This window comes from Trachurus japonicus, chromosome 11 (assembly GCF_045865225.1).
Source record: "Trachurus japonicus isolate A0001 chromosome 11, Traja_1.0".
NCBI lineage: Eukaryota > Metazoa > Chordata > Actinopteri > Carangiformes > Carangidae > Trachurus > Trachurus japonicus.
In genome coordinates this window covers 20474204-20493432 of record NC_140917.1, presented here as the reverse complement: position 1 = coordinate 20493432, position 19229 = coordinate 20474204, and the positions used below count along the sequence as shown (strand labels likewise).

At 41.5% G+C, this 19229-nt stretch overlaps 5 protein-coding genes across 9 annotated transcripts in view; 2 read left to right on the top strand and 3 right to left on the bottom strand.

Moving 5' to 3' along the window:
- Positions 1 to 3553: 3553 nt before the first annotated feature.
- On the bottom strand, positions 3554 to 5915 carry tdp2b (tyrosyl-DNA phosphodiesterase 2b). The gene is made up of 7 exons (XM_085791639.1): positions 5632 to 5915; positions 5284 to 5405; positions 5023 to 5172; positions 4741 to 4832; positions 4452 to 4570; positions 4186 to 4356; positions 3554 to 4077 (listed from the first exon to the last, which is right to left on the bottom strand). Exons 1-7 carry the CDS (start codon positions 5776 to 5778, stop codon positions 3796 to 3798), a joined length of 1083 nt encoding a protein of 360 aa, XP_085647765.1. The 5' UTR covers positions 5779 to 5915; the 3' UTR covers positions 3554 to 3795.
- Positions 5916 to 6101: 186 nt separating this feature from the next.
- Positions 6102 to 7646, top strand: acot13 (acyl-CoA thioesterase 13). The gene is made up of 3 exons (XM_085791642.1): positions 6102 to 6283; positions 6423 to 6607; positions 7192 to 7646. The coding sequence occupies exons 1-3, from the start codon at positions 6200 to 6202 to the stop codon at positions 7349 to 7351; spliced, it is 429 nt and encodes a 142-aa protein (XP_085647768.1). The 5' UTR covers positions 6102 to 6199; the 3' UTR covers positions 7352 to 7646.
- c11h6orf62 (chromosome 11 C6orf62 homolog) lies at positions 7646 to 12668 on the bottom strand. Its single transcript, XM_085791641.1, has 5 exons — positions 10929 to 12668; positions 10592 to 10768; positions 10370 to 10495; positions 9098 to 9232; positions 7646 to 8992 (listed from the first exon to the last, which is right to left on the bottom strand). The coding sequence occupies exons 1-5, from the start codon at positions 11055 to 11057 to the stop codon at positions 8867 to 8869; spliced, it is 693 nt and encodes a 230-aa protein (XP_085647767.1). The 5' UTR covers positions 11058 to 12668; the 3' UTR covers positions 7646 to 8866.
- A 915-nt stretch (positions 12669 to 13583) lies between these two features.
- On the top strand, positions 13584 to 16276 carry gmnn (geminin DNA replication inhibitor). Its single transcript, XM_085791640.1, has 6 exons — positions 13584 to 13681; positions 14611 to 14712; positions 14850 to 15003; positions 15098 to 15180; positions 15531 to 15641; positions 15837 to 16276. The coding sequence occupies exons 1-6, from the start codon at positions 13586 to 13588 to the stop codon at positions 16011 to 16013; spliced, it is 723 nt and encodes a 240-aa protein (XP_085647766.1). The 5' UTR covers positions 13584 to 13585; the 3' UTR covers positions 16014 to 16276.
- A 902-nt stretch (positions 16277 to 17178) lies between these two features.
- ripor2 (RHO family interacting cell polarization regulator 2) overlaps positions 17179 to 19229 on the bottom strand; it is a 61587-nt gene continuing 59536 nt past the window's right edge. For all 5 annotated transcript variants that reach the window (XM_085791630.1, XM_085791629.1, XM_085791633.1 and 2 more), the window contains one exon: positions 17179 to 19191. In XM_085791630.1, the coding sequence (XP_085647756.1) occupies positions 19091 to 19191 (101 nt within the window). In that variant the 3' untranslated portion in view covers positions 17179 to 19090. The remainder of the gene's footprint in view (positions 19192 to 19229) is intronic.

The following is a 19229-nucleotide window of genomic DNA, read 5'->3' as shown; positions in this document are numbered from 1 at the left end:
AGCAGCATTACTCTGTGTGTTGCTCATCCTGCAAACACGGTTATATAATGTTAACTGTTGCTCAGGAGGAGGCCTTGGAAAATTATATTAAATGCAAACTGGTGCAGAGAAATGTTTGATGATGTTTTTGGATACTCACAACTGAATGTTTCAACCTCCTTGGCGTTCATTTTTTCAGTCCATTTTTTAGTTTTAGTCTTTTGCGAGTCTCCCCAACCCTGTGGAAGTGGAATATTAAATCACAGGAGAACCCCTTCAGTGTAGAAACGTACAGTCCACTCCTGTTTCTTTGAATAATTTACTGCAGAGGACACCTTATGTAATACAGAGTGAATTCCCATCCTTACTTGCCTTTACTTAAGTTTCTGCCGACCTTGTTATTTAAGATGGAAAAAGCCACCTAAGGTAATTGGTATCGGTGGGAAACTCTGACGTCTCGCAGAGATGTGTGGAAAAGCTTCCACTAACTCGACACTATCTTTAAGCTGCCAAACATTTCATAACCCCCAAACACACGCACATCATAACCTCACCCCACATCTTGGCATCTTGGAGTCTGGCTTCATCCCTCACTCTTCCAAAGTGACAGGAAGACAAAATATTCTTGCTCAGAAGGTTTCCCCTTACCTTGCAAACCTCTAAATAACTGTCAGTCCTCAAATATGCAGCAGAAGCGGCAGCAGCACTGCATGGCCAGAAATAATGCTGGCTTCTGGGGCAGTTTGTCACAGCGATTTTGAAGTGAAGTAGTGATGGATGTGGCGGTGGTGATGTAGAGTGGAGCACCACTTACGCTTGCCCTTGCCTTGCCTGTGACAAACTATCTGCACAGGGGGGGTGGAGGGTGTTTGTGCGATAGACATGGTTCAGATAGATTTTTTTGCTTGTGATCGGAGCCTGAGCCCCGGCCAGAGTCCATCATCAGTCCAACAGTCACAGGCCCAGATGGCTCATGCATTTTTATTGCATTGTCTTTTTTTTTTAAAAAAAAGGAGCTGCAGCACAGATTCACCCACTGCTCTTCACACAACACGCCAATCTCTCCAGGGCCGGGGTCAGATCTGTGTCCGATCCATCATCGTCCAACCCTGCCTCAAAGGACAAATCTCATCCCAGAGCCTCCCCGCCAGCGCGCAGATACGTCCACACAAAACCAAGAACATTCATTTTGACGGGCCCTCAAATGAAAAGCCCTGGCTCTCATTGAGGGCTACGCTTTTGGAGGGAAAGCTCCAAAAATACATCTGTGAGGCTGTTGGTGCTTGAAAACACATCTGAGAGTGGAATTATAAAAAAAAAAAAAAAAAAAGAAGAGAGAAAAGAAGCAGGGTGAGTGAGATTGTCTTGGAATACATCCATGCCGCCCTCTGAAGGGAAACTTGTGGTGCGGATGTTTATGGATTTGTGGAGGAGGGAAACGTTGATGGGCCTCTGGCAGAGGGATCTTTGCTCAAGGCGGACGGAAAGATCACATGACTGCCGTCTTGGCCCAGACAGCTGTTGCCTCCATCTGTACCATCTATGACCTGCTGCTCTCCTCCTCCTGCTGTAGTGTGAAACCGCTCAGTGCACAAGTAGGGCAAAGCAGTGCACCTCTGGAAAAGCCTGGGAAGCAATTTATTTTCATATGCTTAACTAATGCATAAGTAATGCATTACTCATGATGATTTAATGCGTGAATTAATGCAGAATCTATCATGAATTCTCTTTGCTCACCATTAAAAGACTGTCATCTCTATGAGTTGATGTGAGAAGTAGAAACGTAATTGATTATCAGTTAATGACTTCTAGTTCAAGTATTATTTATATGCTTCCAAATTTGCTGAAATGCAATTCAATAGAAAGAAAGCAGAGCAGAGAGCTGGATGGAAACATGAAAGAGTGCCTTTGTAAAAAAAAAAAAAGGTGGTTACATGCAAATGTCTGCATATTGCTTCAAGATAAAAGCAGCTTTATATTGACTTATGATTTCTGTTAGTCAGCATTCATTTATTCATTATCCATTAAGCAGCAAGCACCCAGTCACATAAACCCACAGTGACTTTATTATCCCCCATAATGAGCAACAGGAATGCATGTTACAACCTGCATGCATTAATATATCATCTGATGCATTAATTAAGCATATGATATGACTTGCTACACAGTGTAACCTCAATATACTGTGTTAGATTAATGTTTCATTTCTTATATTTCAGAATGTGTGCTGCAATCCTGCTCATCAATTTGGTGCTTTGTTGACATTGACTTTCCTTTTCCCTTGTTCAGGGTCTTCTTTCTTTTTCTTTTCCTCATTAAAATCAAACATGCAGAAAAGTATTGATGTTGAAAGCCTTTGCTCCAAACTGTGTGTGCATATTAGCTAAAGGCAACAATACACACAAACAAGGGAGTACTTTATGTTTTCTATCCTTTAAAGTCTGTGCATGAGCAAATATATATTCCCTTTCCCTTCCAAAATGTCACCCACAGAGAAATATTTTGGGGATTTGGGACTTACAGATTGTAAGTTTTAGGTGAACTCATTAGGGCTTGACAGATTCTGTCCATGTGTCCTTGCTGATCAGGAACCAGGGAGCGGGGGGACAAACAAAGGAGGGAGGGACATTTCTGATGATGCCCGCTCCCAGGGAGGAGTCACATCTGTGTCCTCTCCTGAGGTCAGCTCTTCTTTACTGTGTGACTGTGCTGTTAAAAAAAACAAAACAACAACTCTGCTGTCTGCTCACAAAACAAACATGAAAACACACTCTCAGACTTGAAGGGTGCACAACAGAGGGAGGTGAAGGAGACGTCTTGACAGTATGTTGGCAGGGGCCGTGAGGAGGTTTTTGTTTTTTTTGGCCGTGAGGAGGTTACCGCTGGTTGCCAACAGGGAGGTAACTGTTGGTTAAAACAAGTTACTACTTAACTTGTTTTAACCAACAGTTACTTCCCTGTTGTTTCAATCTAACAGGCCCTTTGTCACAAGACATTTTACATTATGCAACTGAAAAACCACACATGCTCCACTAATAAAACTAATTCAGTCTATTCATAAGGTCTGTACTACATTTAGCTTCAATACTGTCAAAACATTTTTATGGGGCTCACTCATTGACCTAAATAGTACAGAGCCTGCTCTCTAGTGGTCAGATGCCGATATTACATTCAGCTTCACAAAAGTGTTTCCTGTAAGGAGCGTTTCACACTTTCACACACAGGGTTGTAAAAAGTAAAAGAGTTCAACATATATTCAGTTGTTACTATCAATGCCATTAATTCCTATAATGTGACAAGAGGCCTGCTGCTGTTACTGACTTTATTTTTTGAAATGCAGTTCACAGAACAGTTACCTCACCATTTTCCAAGATCGAGAATAATTTTTTAGGTCGAACTTAAATACTCCCCAAAACAGAAAATAGAAATTTGAACATAATTTCCATGTGCAGACGAAGACAGGTGATGTACTAAATAAAAACTGCAGATTAACATTCTAGTTAAATTGCCATCTCAATTGAATGATTTCAATGTCAGCTATAAATAATATTCTAAAAACTGTCAAACACTGATATTTTAAATGTTCTTTCCATATTTATTTTTATATTTTGTATTAGCAGAGTTGAGCAAGAGATATTAGAAAATCAAATCAATATATAAAATGTACAGGCAACAGACATCAGATGAAGTAAGGACATCAGCATCTCTCTGCGGCCTGAGCCCACTGGCACTTTTAATTCTGACCTGACACACACTAGTCCAGCTGCTCTAAGACAAAAGCTTTGACTTTCATGTTTGAGCTTGTTTAGTGCATTTCTACCCGGCAGAGAAACTACAGTAGATTCCCCAGTGATCACTGGTGTAACGTCCACAGTCCAGCTTCTCCAGCCCCACCAGGGCCATGTGGTCGGGGGCCAGACGTGGCACTCCGTCTTTGGTTGCTGGGCGAAAGTAAACCCGGTCGAAGCGGCAGCGACTGACGTAGGGAACGGTCTTGTTGTTGTTGGCTTTGGTGTCCCAGGTGTAGCGGCAGTGCTCCTGCTTGCCCAGTTGCTCCCACACATCACAAACAGTGGAGGGCAGGCCCACCTTGGCCACCTGAGATGAAGCCCAAATCAGATATTACCAAGTATGTGTACACACTGCAGTTACATGTATGGACTCAAGTGCACTGACTGCATGTGACTGGAGAGACAAATGACTAACCTCAGTGTCCCTCAAGTTTGTGTCCCCTCCAAACAGGACGGTGACATCATCAGACGCCTCCCTCATCCTCTGCATCACCACTCGTAGCTGCTTCATCCGCTCCTCTCCGTGGCCCTTGCAGCTCTCAAAGTGGGACGTCATCAGACAAAACCTCTGGCCTTTGAAATCCACCTGTTTGCAAGGACCAGAGTGTGAGGTTTACATCTAGTTATGGCACACTTGAGCTGAACGATTTGGGGCATTTGGACGAGTGTCTGTGCACAAACCTGAGCTACGAGCAGATTCCTCATCATCTGGGTGGTGGGGTAAGTTACTGTCTCGCTCTCCACCAGTTTGACTCGAGACCTCTTCAGCATCATCCCAGTGAAGTAACCTTCTTCACCACCTGCTCAGTGCAGAGAGGAGAAGAAGCAGTTTGAGCTACTGTAGCAGTAGCAGTAGCAGGGCATGTGTGCTGTATGCTATGTGTCGACCATTTTATCATATCGTGTCCTACTTATTTCAGACATGGACACTGCCTTGTGAAATTATGTTCCTAGATCATTAAAGAAGTACCTTCAATGATCAGGTAGCTGACCGCCCGTTTCTTCAGGTAATTGACATAGGGTGGTATGAGTTCCTGTAGGAGCACCACATCAGGAGTGTATCTGCATAAGAAGAACAAATAAAATACAAATAGTGTTGGCCTTCCCTGTGAAGCTTTGAGGTACACGGTACCTCCAGGGGCACTGCTACACAACTGACCCCTGAGTTTAATCATGAATTCTTTGGTCCCCCTCACCCCAAGTAATGAGATATCAAAGATTAAAGAATAATAGTGAAGAAACGTCAGCTTACAAGACTAAATAGGAGCACAGGCCTCTGGCACGCTCTGCAAGGTTGTCTGTATCAAGTCCGTCCACATTCCAGGAGATGACAGACAGTTTGCCATCATCTTCCTCCGAGGGCTTGCGTGTGGAGGCAGGACTGTCCGCAGTCAAATCTATGCTGGACATTTTTCAGAGATTTTAAATTTAGAATTATGGTCCACAACAGAGGAAAACAGCAGTGCAGTGATATAAATGTGGACAGTGACCCAAGGGAAGAGAGATGACTCACCAAACCTTTGTAGGTTTTTCCTCAACCTTCTGCTTCTTGGTTTTAGGGCTGCTGTCCTCCTCTGGAAAGTCTGCTTCAAACACTCTCTCCATGTCTGCTTCAAAGAATGAATTCAAAGCTCTCTGAAATACAAGTGACAGGAAAGATTAACTCTGGGCAAACTGCGTGAAATTTCAATGCTATCGAAAGCAGATGTTAAACATGATGGACTGACTCTGTCTTGGAGGTTGAACTAATCAGTGAAATTAACTGCACCAGTGTTGGAAATCATAGTGGCCACGACGAGCTATAAGAAGGTGTCTCTGTCACATCTGAGAGGCCTGTTGGTTGGTGTGACTACAACTTTACCTCCATCTCCCATTCATTTTCAGCCAGATAGCACTGAGCCACGGCGCTGTCAGTCCCCGCTATTTGAGCAAACTCATCGCAGAGACGAGCTCTGTTTTCTTCCACGTTAGACACCGAGGGTTTGTCCGACTCGGAGGTAGACGCCATCTTGTCAAACCACTAAATTCGCTTTAAAAGAAAAAAAAAAGGACGAAAAAAAAGAAAGAGGAGTAAATCAATACGCAATCATTGCCCCCATGTTTTGTTGTTGTCTGCAAGTTATCCCCGGTGTACCAGTGAAAGGCTTCCGGGTGGAGTTGCTAATTAGCCGCGTTTGCTAACTAAAAATAAACCCGAGCGCATCAGTGTGTACCTCGCATGAGATTAAAATATACGAGTCACTTTCATCATGTATTACAAATAACACATTTATCTTAATGATTGAGTTCAGTTTTAAGTTACATTCGCTAAAAAAAACAAAAAAATCCCAAAGAATAAGAAGTTTTACCCGGACGATTTATCGAACGCTGCGACTTCCGGTGTGAAGTAAACACAAGTTTGACATTGGTGTCGCGTAGTAGGGTTGAAAATGGTTTCTCTGTCCTTAAATTCGCTAAAACAAATAATGAGAGCCATGGTCGACAACCCAGGCTTCGACAGAGTGCTGCGTAAGGTATGCTGCCACATTTAAGATTATTTTTAGTGCGCAAACCAGTGCAATGAAGCTACTGAGACACTGGTACTTAGGTACTTACTGGAAAATATCCCCAGCATTGTTGCTTTTTTGTTACACATCATGTTTATTCCCTTAGGTGGACGTGTTGTCTGCCACCCCGGGTAAGGTGGTGTGTGAGATGCGGGTGGAGGAGGAGCACACCAACCGGGGAGGCACGCTGCACGGCGGGCTGACGGCCACCCTGGTCGATGTCATCTCCACCATGGCGATCATGTACAGTGACCGGGGGGCGCCGGGGGTCAGCGTGGACATGAACATAACGTGAGTCTGTCCAGCAGTGTAAACCTCAATAATCATCTTGATGTATTCCCTGAAGAAACATGATATCACCTGTTGTCATATCTACCCTATGTGATTTGAAAATGAACTTATTGATTGAGCACTACCCACCTCTTAGTAGACTGACAGGGCTTTATGCACAGCTCCACTACTTCCTGAACTTAATGCTGCTCCTTTATTTCCTGTTTTACATGATTGGACAAACTGATTAATCCAGGTGTGTTTGACCATTGTGACTACTCAGACACACCTGGATTAATCAGTTTGTCCAATAATGTAAGACAGGAAACAAAGGAGCAGCATTAAGTTCAGGAAGTAGTGGAGCTGTGCATAGAGCCCAATCTTTTATTGTACAGTATTAACTGTTTCTTCTCAGTCCTGTCTAATATTTAATTAAGTCTAGAAAGAATGGCCCCAGTAACCCTGTAAATGTGTGATCTCTGTTTGTCTTGAGATCATGGCAGATTTATCTCCGGTGACCTTGTTCAGTGTTTAAACCCAATCACAATAAAAGATTAACTTAATAAACTACAACTGACTGAGAAAAAAATGTCTTTGTATTTCAGATATATGAATGCAGCCAAGATAGGAGAGGACGTACTCATCACTGCTCAGGTTCTGAAGCAAGGACGGACGCTGGCGTTTGCCACCGTAGACCTCACCAACAAGGCCACAGGGAAGCTCATTGCACAAGGAAGACATACTAAACACCTTGGCGGCAGCTAATCTGTCCCCAATCTGTGCCTGTTTGTAAATCACATTATCATATTTGTACTGTCAAGAAGAGAGTGAGTGAAGATCTCAACTGTAAATAGTTTGTAAACACTCAGCCTTTTCACACTGTAAAAGAAAAACATAGTTATCAGTAGTGGGTGCCACAACTCCATAATACAACTCACTGGTGGCTACTAACTGGACCTGCGCTGTGTTGTTTTGGCTCTTGCATATTTGTCATCAATCCTGATCTAACTATGGCATTAATTGGTTCATGCACATGCAATAAAACAAATGGACAAAGAAATGCTTTCAGAATTTGCACTGTATTGGGATATGCTCAGCAGTATTGATTTGAGAATCATCAACAGAAAAAACCCAGAAGTTACACGCCTTATAACCTTTCAATTGAACACACTGAATCAACAATGAGCAAAATTATATGTACTATGTACTTCTTATTCTTTGACGAGCAAGCCTGCAGAACCCAATTTTAATTTGATGAGCATGGCAGGAAATGATCTTAATTTTACTAGGTCAAATTAAAACAAAACAAAACAAATCAGCTTTTAGCAGTTTTTGTTAGGTATGTTAAACATTAAATCTGTCACCACATTTCAGTTTCTCACCAACCCACATCCCAAATAAAACAAAACATAGAACATCAGATTTCAGTAGCTTAAATGAATAGTGCATGAACGGCTTGAACGGTGACAATGACCTTCAACATCTAACAACATGTCTCAACTGCGTGTACAATGCCTTTCAAGTCACTCGAGATTTTAGCAAAGGCCTGCCTAGCATGTTTCAGAGGAAAGCAAATGACACCAAAACATCTTTTTAAAGTCCAGCAAAAAAACTAAGGCGGTTTATAAGAAGCAATTCCTACACCATATGATTTGACAAATATTGTTCATCTTGTTATCTTTGCGTATACAGGTGTTAAAACACCTATTCACACCTGTCCTTGGTCAAAAGATTGTGTAAAGTTGTTCTAGAAACCCCAATGACATTACAAACAAGCTTTAACAATCCTTTCTTATGACAACAAGGATATAAAACACGTCCATCTGAGAACCACCGTGAAGACCTGGGTACTGTTTGTTCCTGTTTTGATGCAACATAAAGAGTTCCTTCAATGACCGGTGCTGTTGACAGTGCGGCTCCAAGAGAACAACCAACCACTCAAAATCAATGTTCGTGCAGGTTCAAATAAACAAAAATGAATGAGTGAGTAGGAAGGAATGGACAGGGAGAAAAAAAAATGGGGGAACCAACAAAAATGGTAGAGAGAAGAGTGGGAACATTGGGAGCGTGAGGGGGAAAAAAAACAAGGATGGGAACTGAATCAGCTTCAGGTCAGGGAGGGGAGAACGAGTAGGTAACAAAAAAGGAGAGATCCAAGCACAAGTTCAAATCTTTGAAAAGGAAAACGGGTGGAGATGAGTACATCAATTTGCTTCTGAAGGCTTAGGCAGGAGGGAGGGGACAGGCTTTTCCCTATGTGGCTGGGTGGAGCAAGAAGCCTTAATCAGGCATGTATGGGCGGAGGTGATCCTCGATGTCTCCCACACCCCAGCAGGTCAGCTGGTCCTGGGGCAAGTACAGGCAGAGGCTGCACAACTTGAAAACTGTGGCCTTGGTTTTAGGAGTCTGCAAGAGAGATGGACAGACAACACCTGTGGTAAGATCTGTCTGACACTGCAAGAGGTTTCAACCGTTTGAATCTGTTACAAGACTTTTGGCGAACCGACTAACCTGTAAGTGCTGTCTATCCATGAAGAGAAATACAGACTGACTTGGGTTGTTCATGACCATTCCAGCCTTGTCCTTACGACCCAAAGCATGCAAGCACTGCTTCTCGTAGTCTCCATGATGAAATTCAAACTTGGCCTGCAAGTCAGAGGAAAGACGTGTGCACAAGAGTGAAATATTGTTGACATCCATACTAGGGCTGGGTGATACATTTCCATATCTAATCCATATATATATATATATATATATATATATATATATATATATAAATATATATAAATATATATATAAATATATATAAATATATATAAATATAAAATACAATTAACTGGATTAATCTTTCTTTTTTTGCACTATGCACTATGTGTGTAGTGTCTTTAAAGGACAATTTCAGGCACATTTTACATGGGGCTGTAGTTTCCTAATATTTTAGGTCTAAAAGAATGAATCTGAAGATTTTTTTAAATGTCTCCTGTTACGCAGTAGTTCTGTCTGTCCCCGCATCGCCACAGCAGCGTATAATGGAGCAGACGGATCTTTGGCTGTTTACATCCCACAAAACTGCAATTTTTTTCACAGACAACGTCAGATGGCTATTCAAACATACACCGAGGGGTTTGTTCATTTCAAGAACGTGGACTTGTTTGTAAACTGAGCTGTAATACCGAGTCTCGCGCAAGAGTCAAGTTGACACGCTCCTGTTTGTTTTATCAACAAAGGAATATCATCTCAGAGGCACGATGTTTTCGTAGCAGTAACAGTAATTCTGGCTATTGTTTATTCTACCTGTAAACATACTGAGCGTGTCAACTTGGCTCTCACGTGAGAATTTGTATTCTGACGTTGTCTGTGAAAACAAATTGCAGTTTAGTGGGATGTAAATAGCTTAAACAGCATATTAAGCGTAAGATCGGTCGGCTCCCATTATACGCTGCTCTGGCGATGTGGGGACAGACAGAACTGCTGCAAAACAGGAGCAATTAAAAAGAAAGTTTTCATATTCACTTTTAGACCTAAAATATTAGGAATCTATAGCTCCAGGTTGAATTAGCCTGGAATTGTCCTTCAATGCGAATGAGTCTTTGTGTCTGTTTTAAATCATGATACATTTTGAGGGGGGAAAATCTGCTCAAGTTGGGACTATGTATGTGTTTTTGTCCATTTTGCTCTACACTGATCCAGATTTACAACCTCATGGAGAACACCTGTTGAAGTGGAGTAAAAAACAGGCTCCAGACATCTGTGTAATCTGGTAACAAGGTGTCAAGTTCTGACCTGAACAGGCCTGAAGGGTTCATCATCGGCCCCCTTCCATCTGGAGAACAGCAGACAGACAATCTTCTCAATATCGTTGCGCGGCCAGAGGATGAAGTCCATCTCCTGTGTGCAGCCTATCACATCCTATGTTGACACGAGGGGGGAAAAAAGAGATAACGTATTGACATAACTAAGTGTCTTCTACAACACATTGCATCTTCAGATGATTCACCGTCTTACCCTTCTCATTGACTGGTATCGGGGCGCGTGTAGCTGCACAACGTCTTTTTGCAGGAGCTCTATAGAACTCTCGAGAGAGTAGCTCGAATCCCGCACACCTCGTAGGATGTTTTCTTCATAGTTGTTGGTCATCACTGGCACCACTTCAGCTACCTCGAAAAGTGCAGACTTCTTCTTCTGCAAAGACAAAAAAGAGAACAACAAGACAAACCACAAACATTAGTTTTTGATCATATGATATGGTAAAGACAAAGTCTGAGCGGGACATTTGAAATGTGTATACAGGATGGGGTCGACAATGTGTCAAGAACTGTGATCTTTCATTTTGCTGACAAACCTTTTCCTTGAAAACGAAGGCTATATAAATCTTGAAGTCAAACTGATCAGCCAAAGATTCCCTTTTCTTCCGAAGTTGAGCTCGAAGTCGATTTCGTGTTTGATTTCTTCGTGAAGTTGGGTCCCCCATGGTTAGATTTTGATGGCAATGTTCTTCTCGCGCAGAATATTTTGGCTACACTCTCGAGTTTTGTACTTATACGTTGGATAAAGGATGGAGTTAGCTACCCTTTGCAGAGACGACCCATGGAACAACGCTTGGCTAGATCTGTGAAATACCTACAAACTACCAACTGAAAAGGTCAAGAAATCAGAAACAAGACTAAGTCATTTTAGTTTTTTTTGTGTAACAGGGCAGCGTTGAGGAGGGGAATGATCAACAGGCTAAGACTACATCTCCTTATTACTTGATTAGAAATCCATGTTTTAAGACATGACTTTTAAGCCAAATGAGTATTTTTTTTTCAACCTGCCATTGACAACGGATTACAACGAGAATTTTTAAATGAAACAGCAACTCAAATCTGACTAACTTTAAATCTGAAAAATGATACTGAAATCAACAGAAACGACTGCTACTATAAAAACCCATACCGGCAATATATATTTATTTTATTTTTTTTGCTAGTGAATTTGAGGACTACAGAGACTAGCAAGCAGACAAATATCCTATTGTTTGGGTCATTTCAAAGTCCCTCATCCCTCATGGCTGTCGTTTTGTGTTTGTTTTCTCTGTAGAGACTGCGTTATGTGCGTGTTTACAGAAGGATCGGGGATACAGACGAACATGGCAGGTAAATACAGATGCCAGGAGATGTTGGCACCGGGTAACATCGAAGACTACTACGAAAGTAACTTGACATTTCCTTGACTTTTTTTTTTTTTTTTTTGACTTTACAGCCACTCATGTGGCCCACGGCCCGCGGTGCTGCCACTGCTGATAGTCATGATGTGGGCGTATTTTTAGCACACTAGCTAAGGTGAGCTAGCAAGCTAATGTAGGCATTCAACTTTTTCCCCGACACTAACTAGTAGTGATCCAACGATATAGCTACATCTTATCTTCTGACTGATTGGCTTAATTGAGGCCTATGTGTGGTTTGGCTAAGCTAGCGTACAGTCATCTTTCCACGCGTTTACATCTTCTCGCTTGGTTCAATGTGACTGCCAGTGCTGTGAGAGTCACGAAGCCGTGCAGCGTTGACTGACTGACTGACTGACTGACTAACTGGTTGTGCTCGTACTCGGCATTTTTTTTTTTAGCGAGGTATATTTTTTTGCTTCAGTCGTGTCTTGTCAACAACAACAACTTCACTTCATCGACAAAAACTCAGCCAGAGAAAAATCAGTAGCCACGTTTGAGAATGGCGAAATAAACGTTGAGCTTTTGTAAAAAAAAAAAAAAAATCTCGTCGTTTTTTTTCTTCCACGCCTGAAGTTTCGAGGTGTTTTCTGCGCTTGTTTTTCTTTCTCTTCTTTTTTCCTCAGTCGTCACAACCTCCGACTCGCCCTGCCGCATGCCATGTCAAGATAAATCGACAATCCAGCTGAAATCCTCCGTTCTTTCAGTCGACGAGTGGCGCTTTCTGTCTCCCGGCGGGCCCATATTTAACGGCGAGTCGTCCAACGTTTTTCCGTTTGGTTTCTTTGTGTGTTTTCGGGCAGCTACTAATAACGGCACACACACACACGACTGGTCGGTCGGTCCACAGCCTCCCCAAAATGGCTGCGCACACAGTCCGTCAACTACAAAGATGTGACGTCGGTTGACATGTGACCGCACGAGGAAAAAAACAACAGCCTTGCGTCTTTTTATTTTTTTTATTTTTTAGCTTTATTCCTTTTCATTTAATTATTTTTTGTTTAGCTTTTTATTTCTATAGTAGCTTTTGTATTCTTTACAGGTTTCTCTGGTTAATTTCTTCTTTTACTTTGATTGTAACTTTATCTCTTTTGTGTATATCTTCTCTTGTTGTGTTGTTCGTCTTGCCTATGCACCTTGAATATGAAATAAAGACATCTAGATATACATATAATGTATTGCTGTGTTTGATATAAATAAAGGGGAAGAAAACACAAAAAAATAACAGCATGGAAAAAAAGAAAAAAACAACTCCTCGTCAGTGAGTGGCGCCTTTACCACGTGACCTGGTGGGCGTATTTAAGCCCCTGGCGCGGGATCTGCACGGAAGAGAATAAGGCATTAACAGAAACGAGCTGGTCTTCGTCCACGGTAAGTTGGTTTTTAAACGTCTATATGTTATGTTATTGTCTTAATTTAGTGCTGCCCCCACCTACTGTAGATTAAGTATTACTATTAGTTAACACGGTGATGGCCCAGCTCTGGCACGGTTAGTTTTTAACGATAACGTCAGATGTTAAACATGGTCAACAACATGTAGCCGCGGACGGAGGGAGGCAGCACAAAAGGCCATCCGAGACTAGTCTTTTTAATCAGTTATGGACATTGAATTAACGTAAAAACGTGTAGCGTTTAACCAAAGATACTCTATTTATAAACCGTCTTTGGTTTAACATCTGACGACGTCGAGCTGTCGTTAAACTACGGTAACTTGGCTTATTCTGGCCGCATTAAACTAGGATATTTTCGATTGGCATAACAAAACATCATGTATTCTTCTGTGTTTTTTTTAATTTATGTTGATAATTTCCCCATTAGGTGTCTATAAAAACAAAATGAGTGTCAGCGGAAAGCCAAAACGCAGCCACCAGAGGTCTAATGAGAATATAAAGGTGAGTAATGATTTGCTCTCTGAACATCTTCTCTTGAAACTGATGATGCATGATAACTGATCATGTTTAGGTTTGATTTTCAACAGGTGATGTACATGAAGGACATTATTATGATGTCTTAACCACGCAGGCCACTGTGCATGTGATTGACAGCTAGAAGATTTAATCATTTGCAGGCAAGGCCGCCATGATGAAAGCAGCTGTATCAGAAGAAGGCAACATTTTCAGTTTAGCTGCTTGGGGTTCAGGTTTCTGGTCATTTCATGATGGGAGCAGGTTATATTCTTGCTTAGACGGAGGTGATACCTGCAGTGTATTAAGGTTGCTTTGTAATGTCAGGGAAATCTGACTATGAGTTGTGGTGTGGACTTTAATGGCTACAAAAATATCAGACAGTATTTTAATTTCCCTTCTGTATGGCTGTGTTAAGTCGTTTAACACATTGCCTCCCCACAGCTCACAATCACAAACAGATTAGCCTTGTAGGCATGGCTAGCAGTGTTTGTGAAGCTGCAGCCAAACATTAACAAACTGTGCTTGTTGGCTGCTCTGTAATGAGCCTCGAAGAGAAACTTTCCCACGGCTGTTGAAAAACTTTGGGCCCTGCCCCTGTTTCCCACACCTGTGGGCCTATTGCACATGGCAGCAGTGTTGTTAAGCCACTTCACTTATGCCCTCTACCATGGTGACAGTGTAACTAAAGTAAAGCGTGCAAAGTGATGCTAAGCCCTGGTGAATAGAGGCTTTGAAAATGAGAACACAGGTCATGGTAGTTTCCCGTGTGACTCAGTCTTGAGTTTCTGAAGACTTGTATGGGAAGGTGTTGGGATGTTCCCTTTGTTTTACAATTTTAACCTGATTTGTGATCTAGTCAGACGGTATCATTAACTTTTAGCCCTTTTTTTTTCCTTTTTTAAAATTTCTTCCAGACCTTTTTCGCACCATCTGAAAAAGCAATGGGCCCCCCCAGGCAAACTCTGCAGACCCTTCAACTCTCAGCTGCCAACAAGGATATGGGGAGGTCAGCTCAGGTATGTAGTGACTGGACAGCAGAACAACAATTTGATTCAGATATTTCTGTAACAGTTGGTATAGAAGTATTTCTACTGACTGAACAGCGCTCCATAGTCATCTTGTGTCTTTAAATAATAAACTTTTCCCTGTTTAGGCAGGGAAGGTCATCCCCAAAAGGAAACAGTGGAGCTCAGAGCAAAGTCGAGGTCCCAAGAGGGTGAAAGTAGAGGTCAAATCCACTCAGACAGAAGCAACTCAGTGTTTAACAGATGGCATGTCCACTGAAGCATATGAACTTATGGTCAAAGGTAGGTGGGACTGCAAATCGGTGACAGTTAATCACAAAATGATGGGGTCTGAGCCGTTCACATTATCTTGACCTTCAACCTTCTGCTGTTGTAGAAACGCCCCCTTCCACCTACTGGAAAGAGGTCGCAGAGGAGCGACGGAAAGCCTTGTACAACGTGCTGCAGGAGAACGAGAAGGTGAGTTAATGACTGAGAGGCAGCTAATGTTTAGCTGCTAGTTGAGCTGTTCCCACGCTCCTGTCAACCTTAGTTGGCTCCAGTACAGCTGGCACTGGATTTTAAAGTAACTCTGCACCCAAGTACACACAATGTACACACAACTTTAAAAGAAATTATTCTGACGGTGCCAGTCCTGCTGGAATTGAGCTTGTTTTCTTTACAGCAGTTTTTGGGAGGTGTTGGAAATTTTGAAGTTGGGCCATAACAACTTATTTTTTACTTGGACCATTACTTAGTTTACATTAACTGAACTCCTGTCCATGATGCTTACATTTTTTATTTATTTTTTCTTCTGTTTCTTGAACCAGTTGCACAAAGACATCGAGGCCAAAGATGAACAGATCACAAAACTTAAGAGTGAGAACGGAGAGTTGCAAGAGCTGGCACAGCACGTACAATACATGGCTGATATGATTGAGGTGAGATTCAAAACACTGGCGTTTATTGATCACTAAAGTGTATGTATGGCACTGAATTTTGAAGTAGCATATCTTTTTGTGTGACATGAACTATTTGTTTCATAATGAGACATGGCTTAGATCAGTAAACTTGGGCAATAACACTGGGTGATGCTTTGGTACTTAATGTAAACTCCATGTCTTTTCTTTTTATAGAGGCTGACCGGGAAGTGCCCAGACAATCTGGAGGAACTCAAAGACATTGCCCTTGACGTGGACGAGGATGAAGTGGCGGGTCAGAGTGACGACGAAGACTCTGATTACGATCAGAGTGACGCAGAGGAAGATGAGATCTCAGACCATGAACAAGCAGACGCCTCAGGAGAGGATTAACTGGCGATTCTTACATGTCATGGGACGTTGATTGTTCTATACAAAAAGCCAGGCCAGTGGCTTTTAGCACAGTGTGTATTTGACGGCATCAAAGTAATTTTATGTTCAGACTGTGAAGTGTTAAATTTTAAGCATTGAATACAAAACAGATTTTTATTTTTCACTGCTTTTTGTTTTTTTGCTAAACTTATTAATTCTCAGTCAAGAGAAATGTTAAACCAACCTTTCATGGAAGACATTTTGAATTTGTGCATGGTAAACCTCGTGCTGGACGTTTTGTTTTGGAGGCTTGAGGCAGTTGTGCTCTACTGGATGTAGCCTATTTAAAGCGTGGCCTTAGAGTTTTTTTGTTTACTGTAAAAAATGTACAATATTGTATCGCAGCTGTGTGTGTATAAAGCATCTGTAAAATAAAACACCTGCTTTTTTTAAAAAAAAAACAATTGTCTTGTGACTTCAAGTCAAACCATGAAGTGCTAAAATAAAATCTTACCATTGGATATCTAAATCAAAACAATGCTGTAACAGTATGTCTGCCAAAAATATTTTTTATATCAGCAAGACAAAAAATAACCCAAAATAATATATCCACAAGTTTTTTTTTAATTATGCAAAAATAAAATTTATTGCAACTTTTGATGAGCAGAGGAAACACTGCTAACCACAATGGAGAAGAGTAGTATGCAACTAAAAGGATGAGCACTGAAGCTATTGACCACAGAAATGGATGAAGTTCAACTTTAGCAAAGTGTACCAAGTTATTCTTAAAACCAGTCTCTAAATAATTAAATGTGCACATTTTGCCAACTTGTACTTTGTGGTGATTAGGAATTGAACAAATCAACTTAACACTGGTCAACTGCAAGTTTGTAGAAAGGAAAGAAAAAAAATACACATGCTGGTTGAGTGGGTGAATTAGATACTAGACCAGAATACTGTTGCTGTACTTAAAATGTGGACAATGTTTTGCAAAAGGTTGTATAGAAAAAAAAAAAAACTTAACACCTTCAGCTTTTAGTAACAACTTCACACATTTACAGATTATAATACAAAAGAAAAAATACATTTCATAAAAATATTACCGCTTGTTTTTAATCATTATGGCTTTTGGACTGTGCAGTTAGAACCAAATGTGGCTAGATTCATATATTAAGGGTTTGTCTCGTTTAAGTTGTGCTTCTAAATATAAGTCTGAGTATTCTGGCCAAAATGCAAATGTTGTATTGAAAATACATTCTCCAATGAATTATGAGTTTTTATTATTAAAAGACAATTTTAAAATTAATTTTGCCTTTGGTTACAGTAAATCTAAGTAATAAAGTAACATTTCTAATATAGGACGTCCCTCTCCGTTTGGGACCTTTAAGGGAAAAGAAATCTATAACACTATTAGACTATGAGCAAATCTTTATCTTCTCCAAAATAATAATTCATCTAATATAATTCTTTCAAAATAAACTCCAATTAAAGTTAAGCATGAGAATATGGTAATAACACAGAGGCCTCTTTAAACAAACTATATTTCAAATCCTGGACCTGATCCAAAATAGAACATAAATATACAATTCATTTACATAACAATGTCATCTGCACTATTACAGTATAATTCCAAAGAATATTAGAATTACATGGAGTAAATAATAAATAAGATGTGAGAAGTTTTATTGTCTCACTAGACTCAGTAGTACAGTTACAATGAGAAGAGTTGGAATTATAAGCGTACCCCGGGTCTGTGTTCCCACAGTGCAGACCCAAGAAGTACCGAACAGAACACTTCATTCTGCAGATTCTCATTATAAAAGCTTAATTTCTATTGGTGCTATTAGCTCACATACTGTATGAATGTGCAGTTAGCCCAAAGTGAGGCTACACCTATAGGATCCTCCTCTGTCTCCTCTCTGTACAGTTATTGAGAAAGTGCATTCTCTCGCGCCCCAGCTGAATTTATTGCCCTCGACCGGCTCCACACCTGGTAGGAAAAATACATTTACAAAAGCAAGTATTTGTAGGAACCCGCCTGCTCGACCGCAACAAGGCTCAAATGGTCAAGGCTGACTTTATCAAATGTCTTCTTGTGTCAGCTATGTACAGAAAAATTGCACTTGTTCAACTGCGAGTATGAAGAAACTCAGACATGAACTGCTGAGACAGTGAACCTCGAGCGCTCAGTTGCTCCTCTCCTTTCTCTCCACTGAGGTCTAAATCCATTCAAGACTGTAAACTGCTCTTTACCCACTTTACGTCACTTACTCCAAGAAGCCATTCTCCACCTATTAATGGTCCTCCCGGCCACATAACACACACTTTCGACCATACAAGAATCCCTGAAACTCAAAATGGAACGTACTAGAAAACACAACTTAAAAATACATTTTTGAATACAACCACATATATTACACCGGCTGTGTAAAATATGCCATATTTACATGCCATACAACAGTGCAAATCATCCAAAAGCACCAAATAAACATCTCTAATGCAAAACCACCGACTTTAAACATGTGGTGAACAGTGATTATACAAAGATCATAGTTAAGTATATTGCGTGACACAACGGACTCTGTAACAGCCAAGGTGACGGTTAATCAGTGAGTAAGTGATAACAAGTGTTGTGTGCGAGTGGTGGCTAGCTTGTTGACAGAGGTTGTGTGAGGGGTGAAGATGCATTGCTCAAATTCCCAGTTTTCTTTGGAGCAGCTTCCAGCGGCTTCAGTGTCCAGTCAAATTCATGCTCTCGACTTAAAACTCACCGTGACCAGTCTGCCTGGCTCAGAAAGCAGGGGGACGAGGGGTGGGGGTGGGGATGTGGGGTTGTGCGAAATTGGAGGTGAAGGTGTGTAGGTATATGCGTGCGTGTATGTGTGTCTTCGTGGTTAAGACAGTTTGTTTGGTGTTAGTTCCTTTTAGGAGGCAGTATCAGTAAGAACAGTGGTCTAATGCGGCTGCGTGGAGATCTAGAGGTCGCAGATCAATAAACTGATCAGTCACTAACAGTGCAGTGGGGGTGTCGAGCTGAGGAGGCAGTGCGTCCCCCAGCAGGGGAGTTATCTGTGGTATTCTCAGTGGCACGGTTGTGCTCAGAAGGCCGTGGTGACGGCGTTCCCTCGCCGTGTGCCCAGACGGATGATTTCCCCCGGCACCGTGTCCAGCTGCTCGTAGGCCAGCCGCCCCTCCTCACCTGTGACAACACACACAAAGTGTTATCGCTCTGCGGTG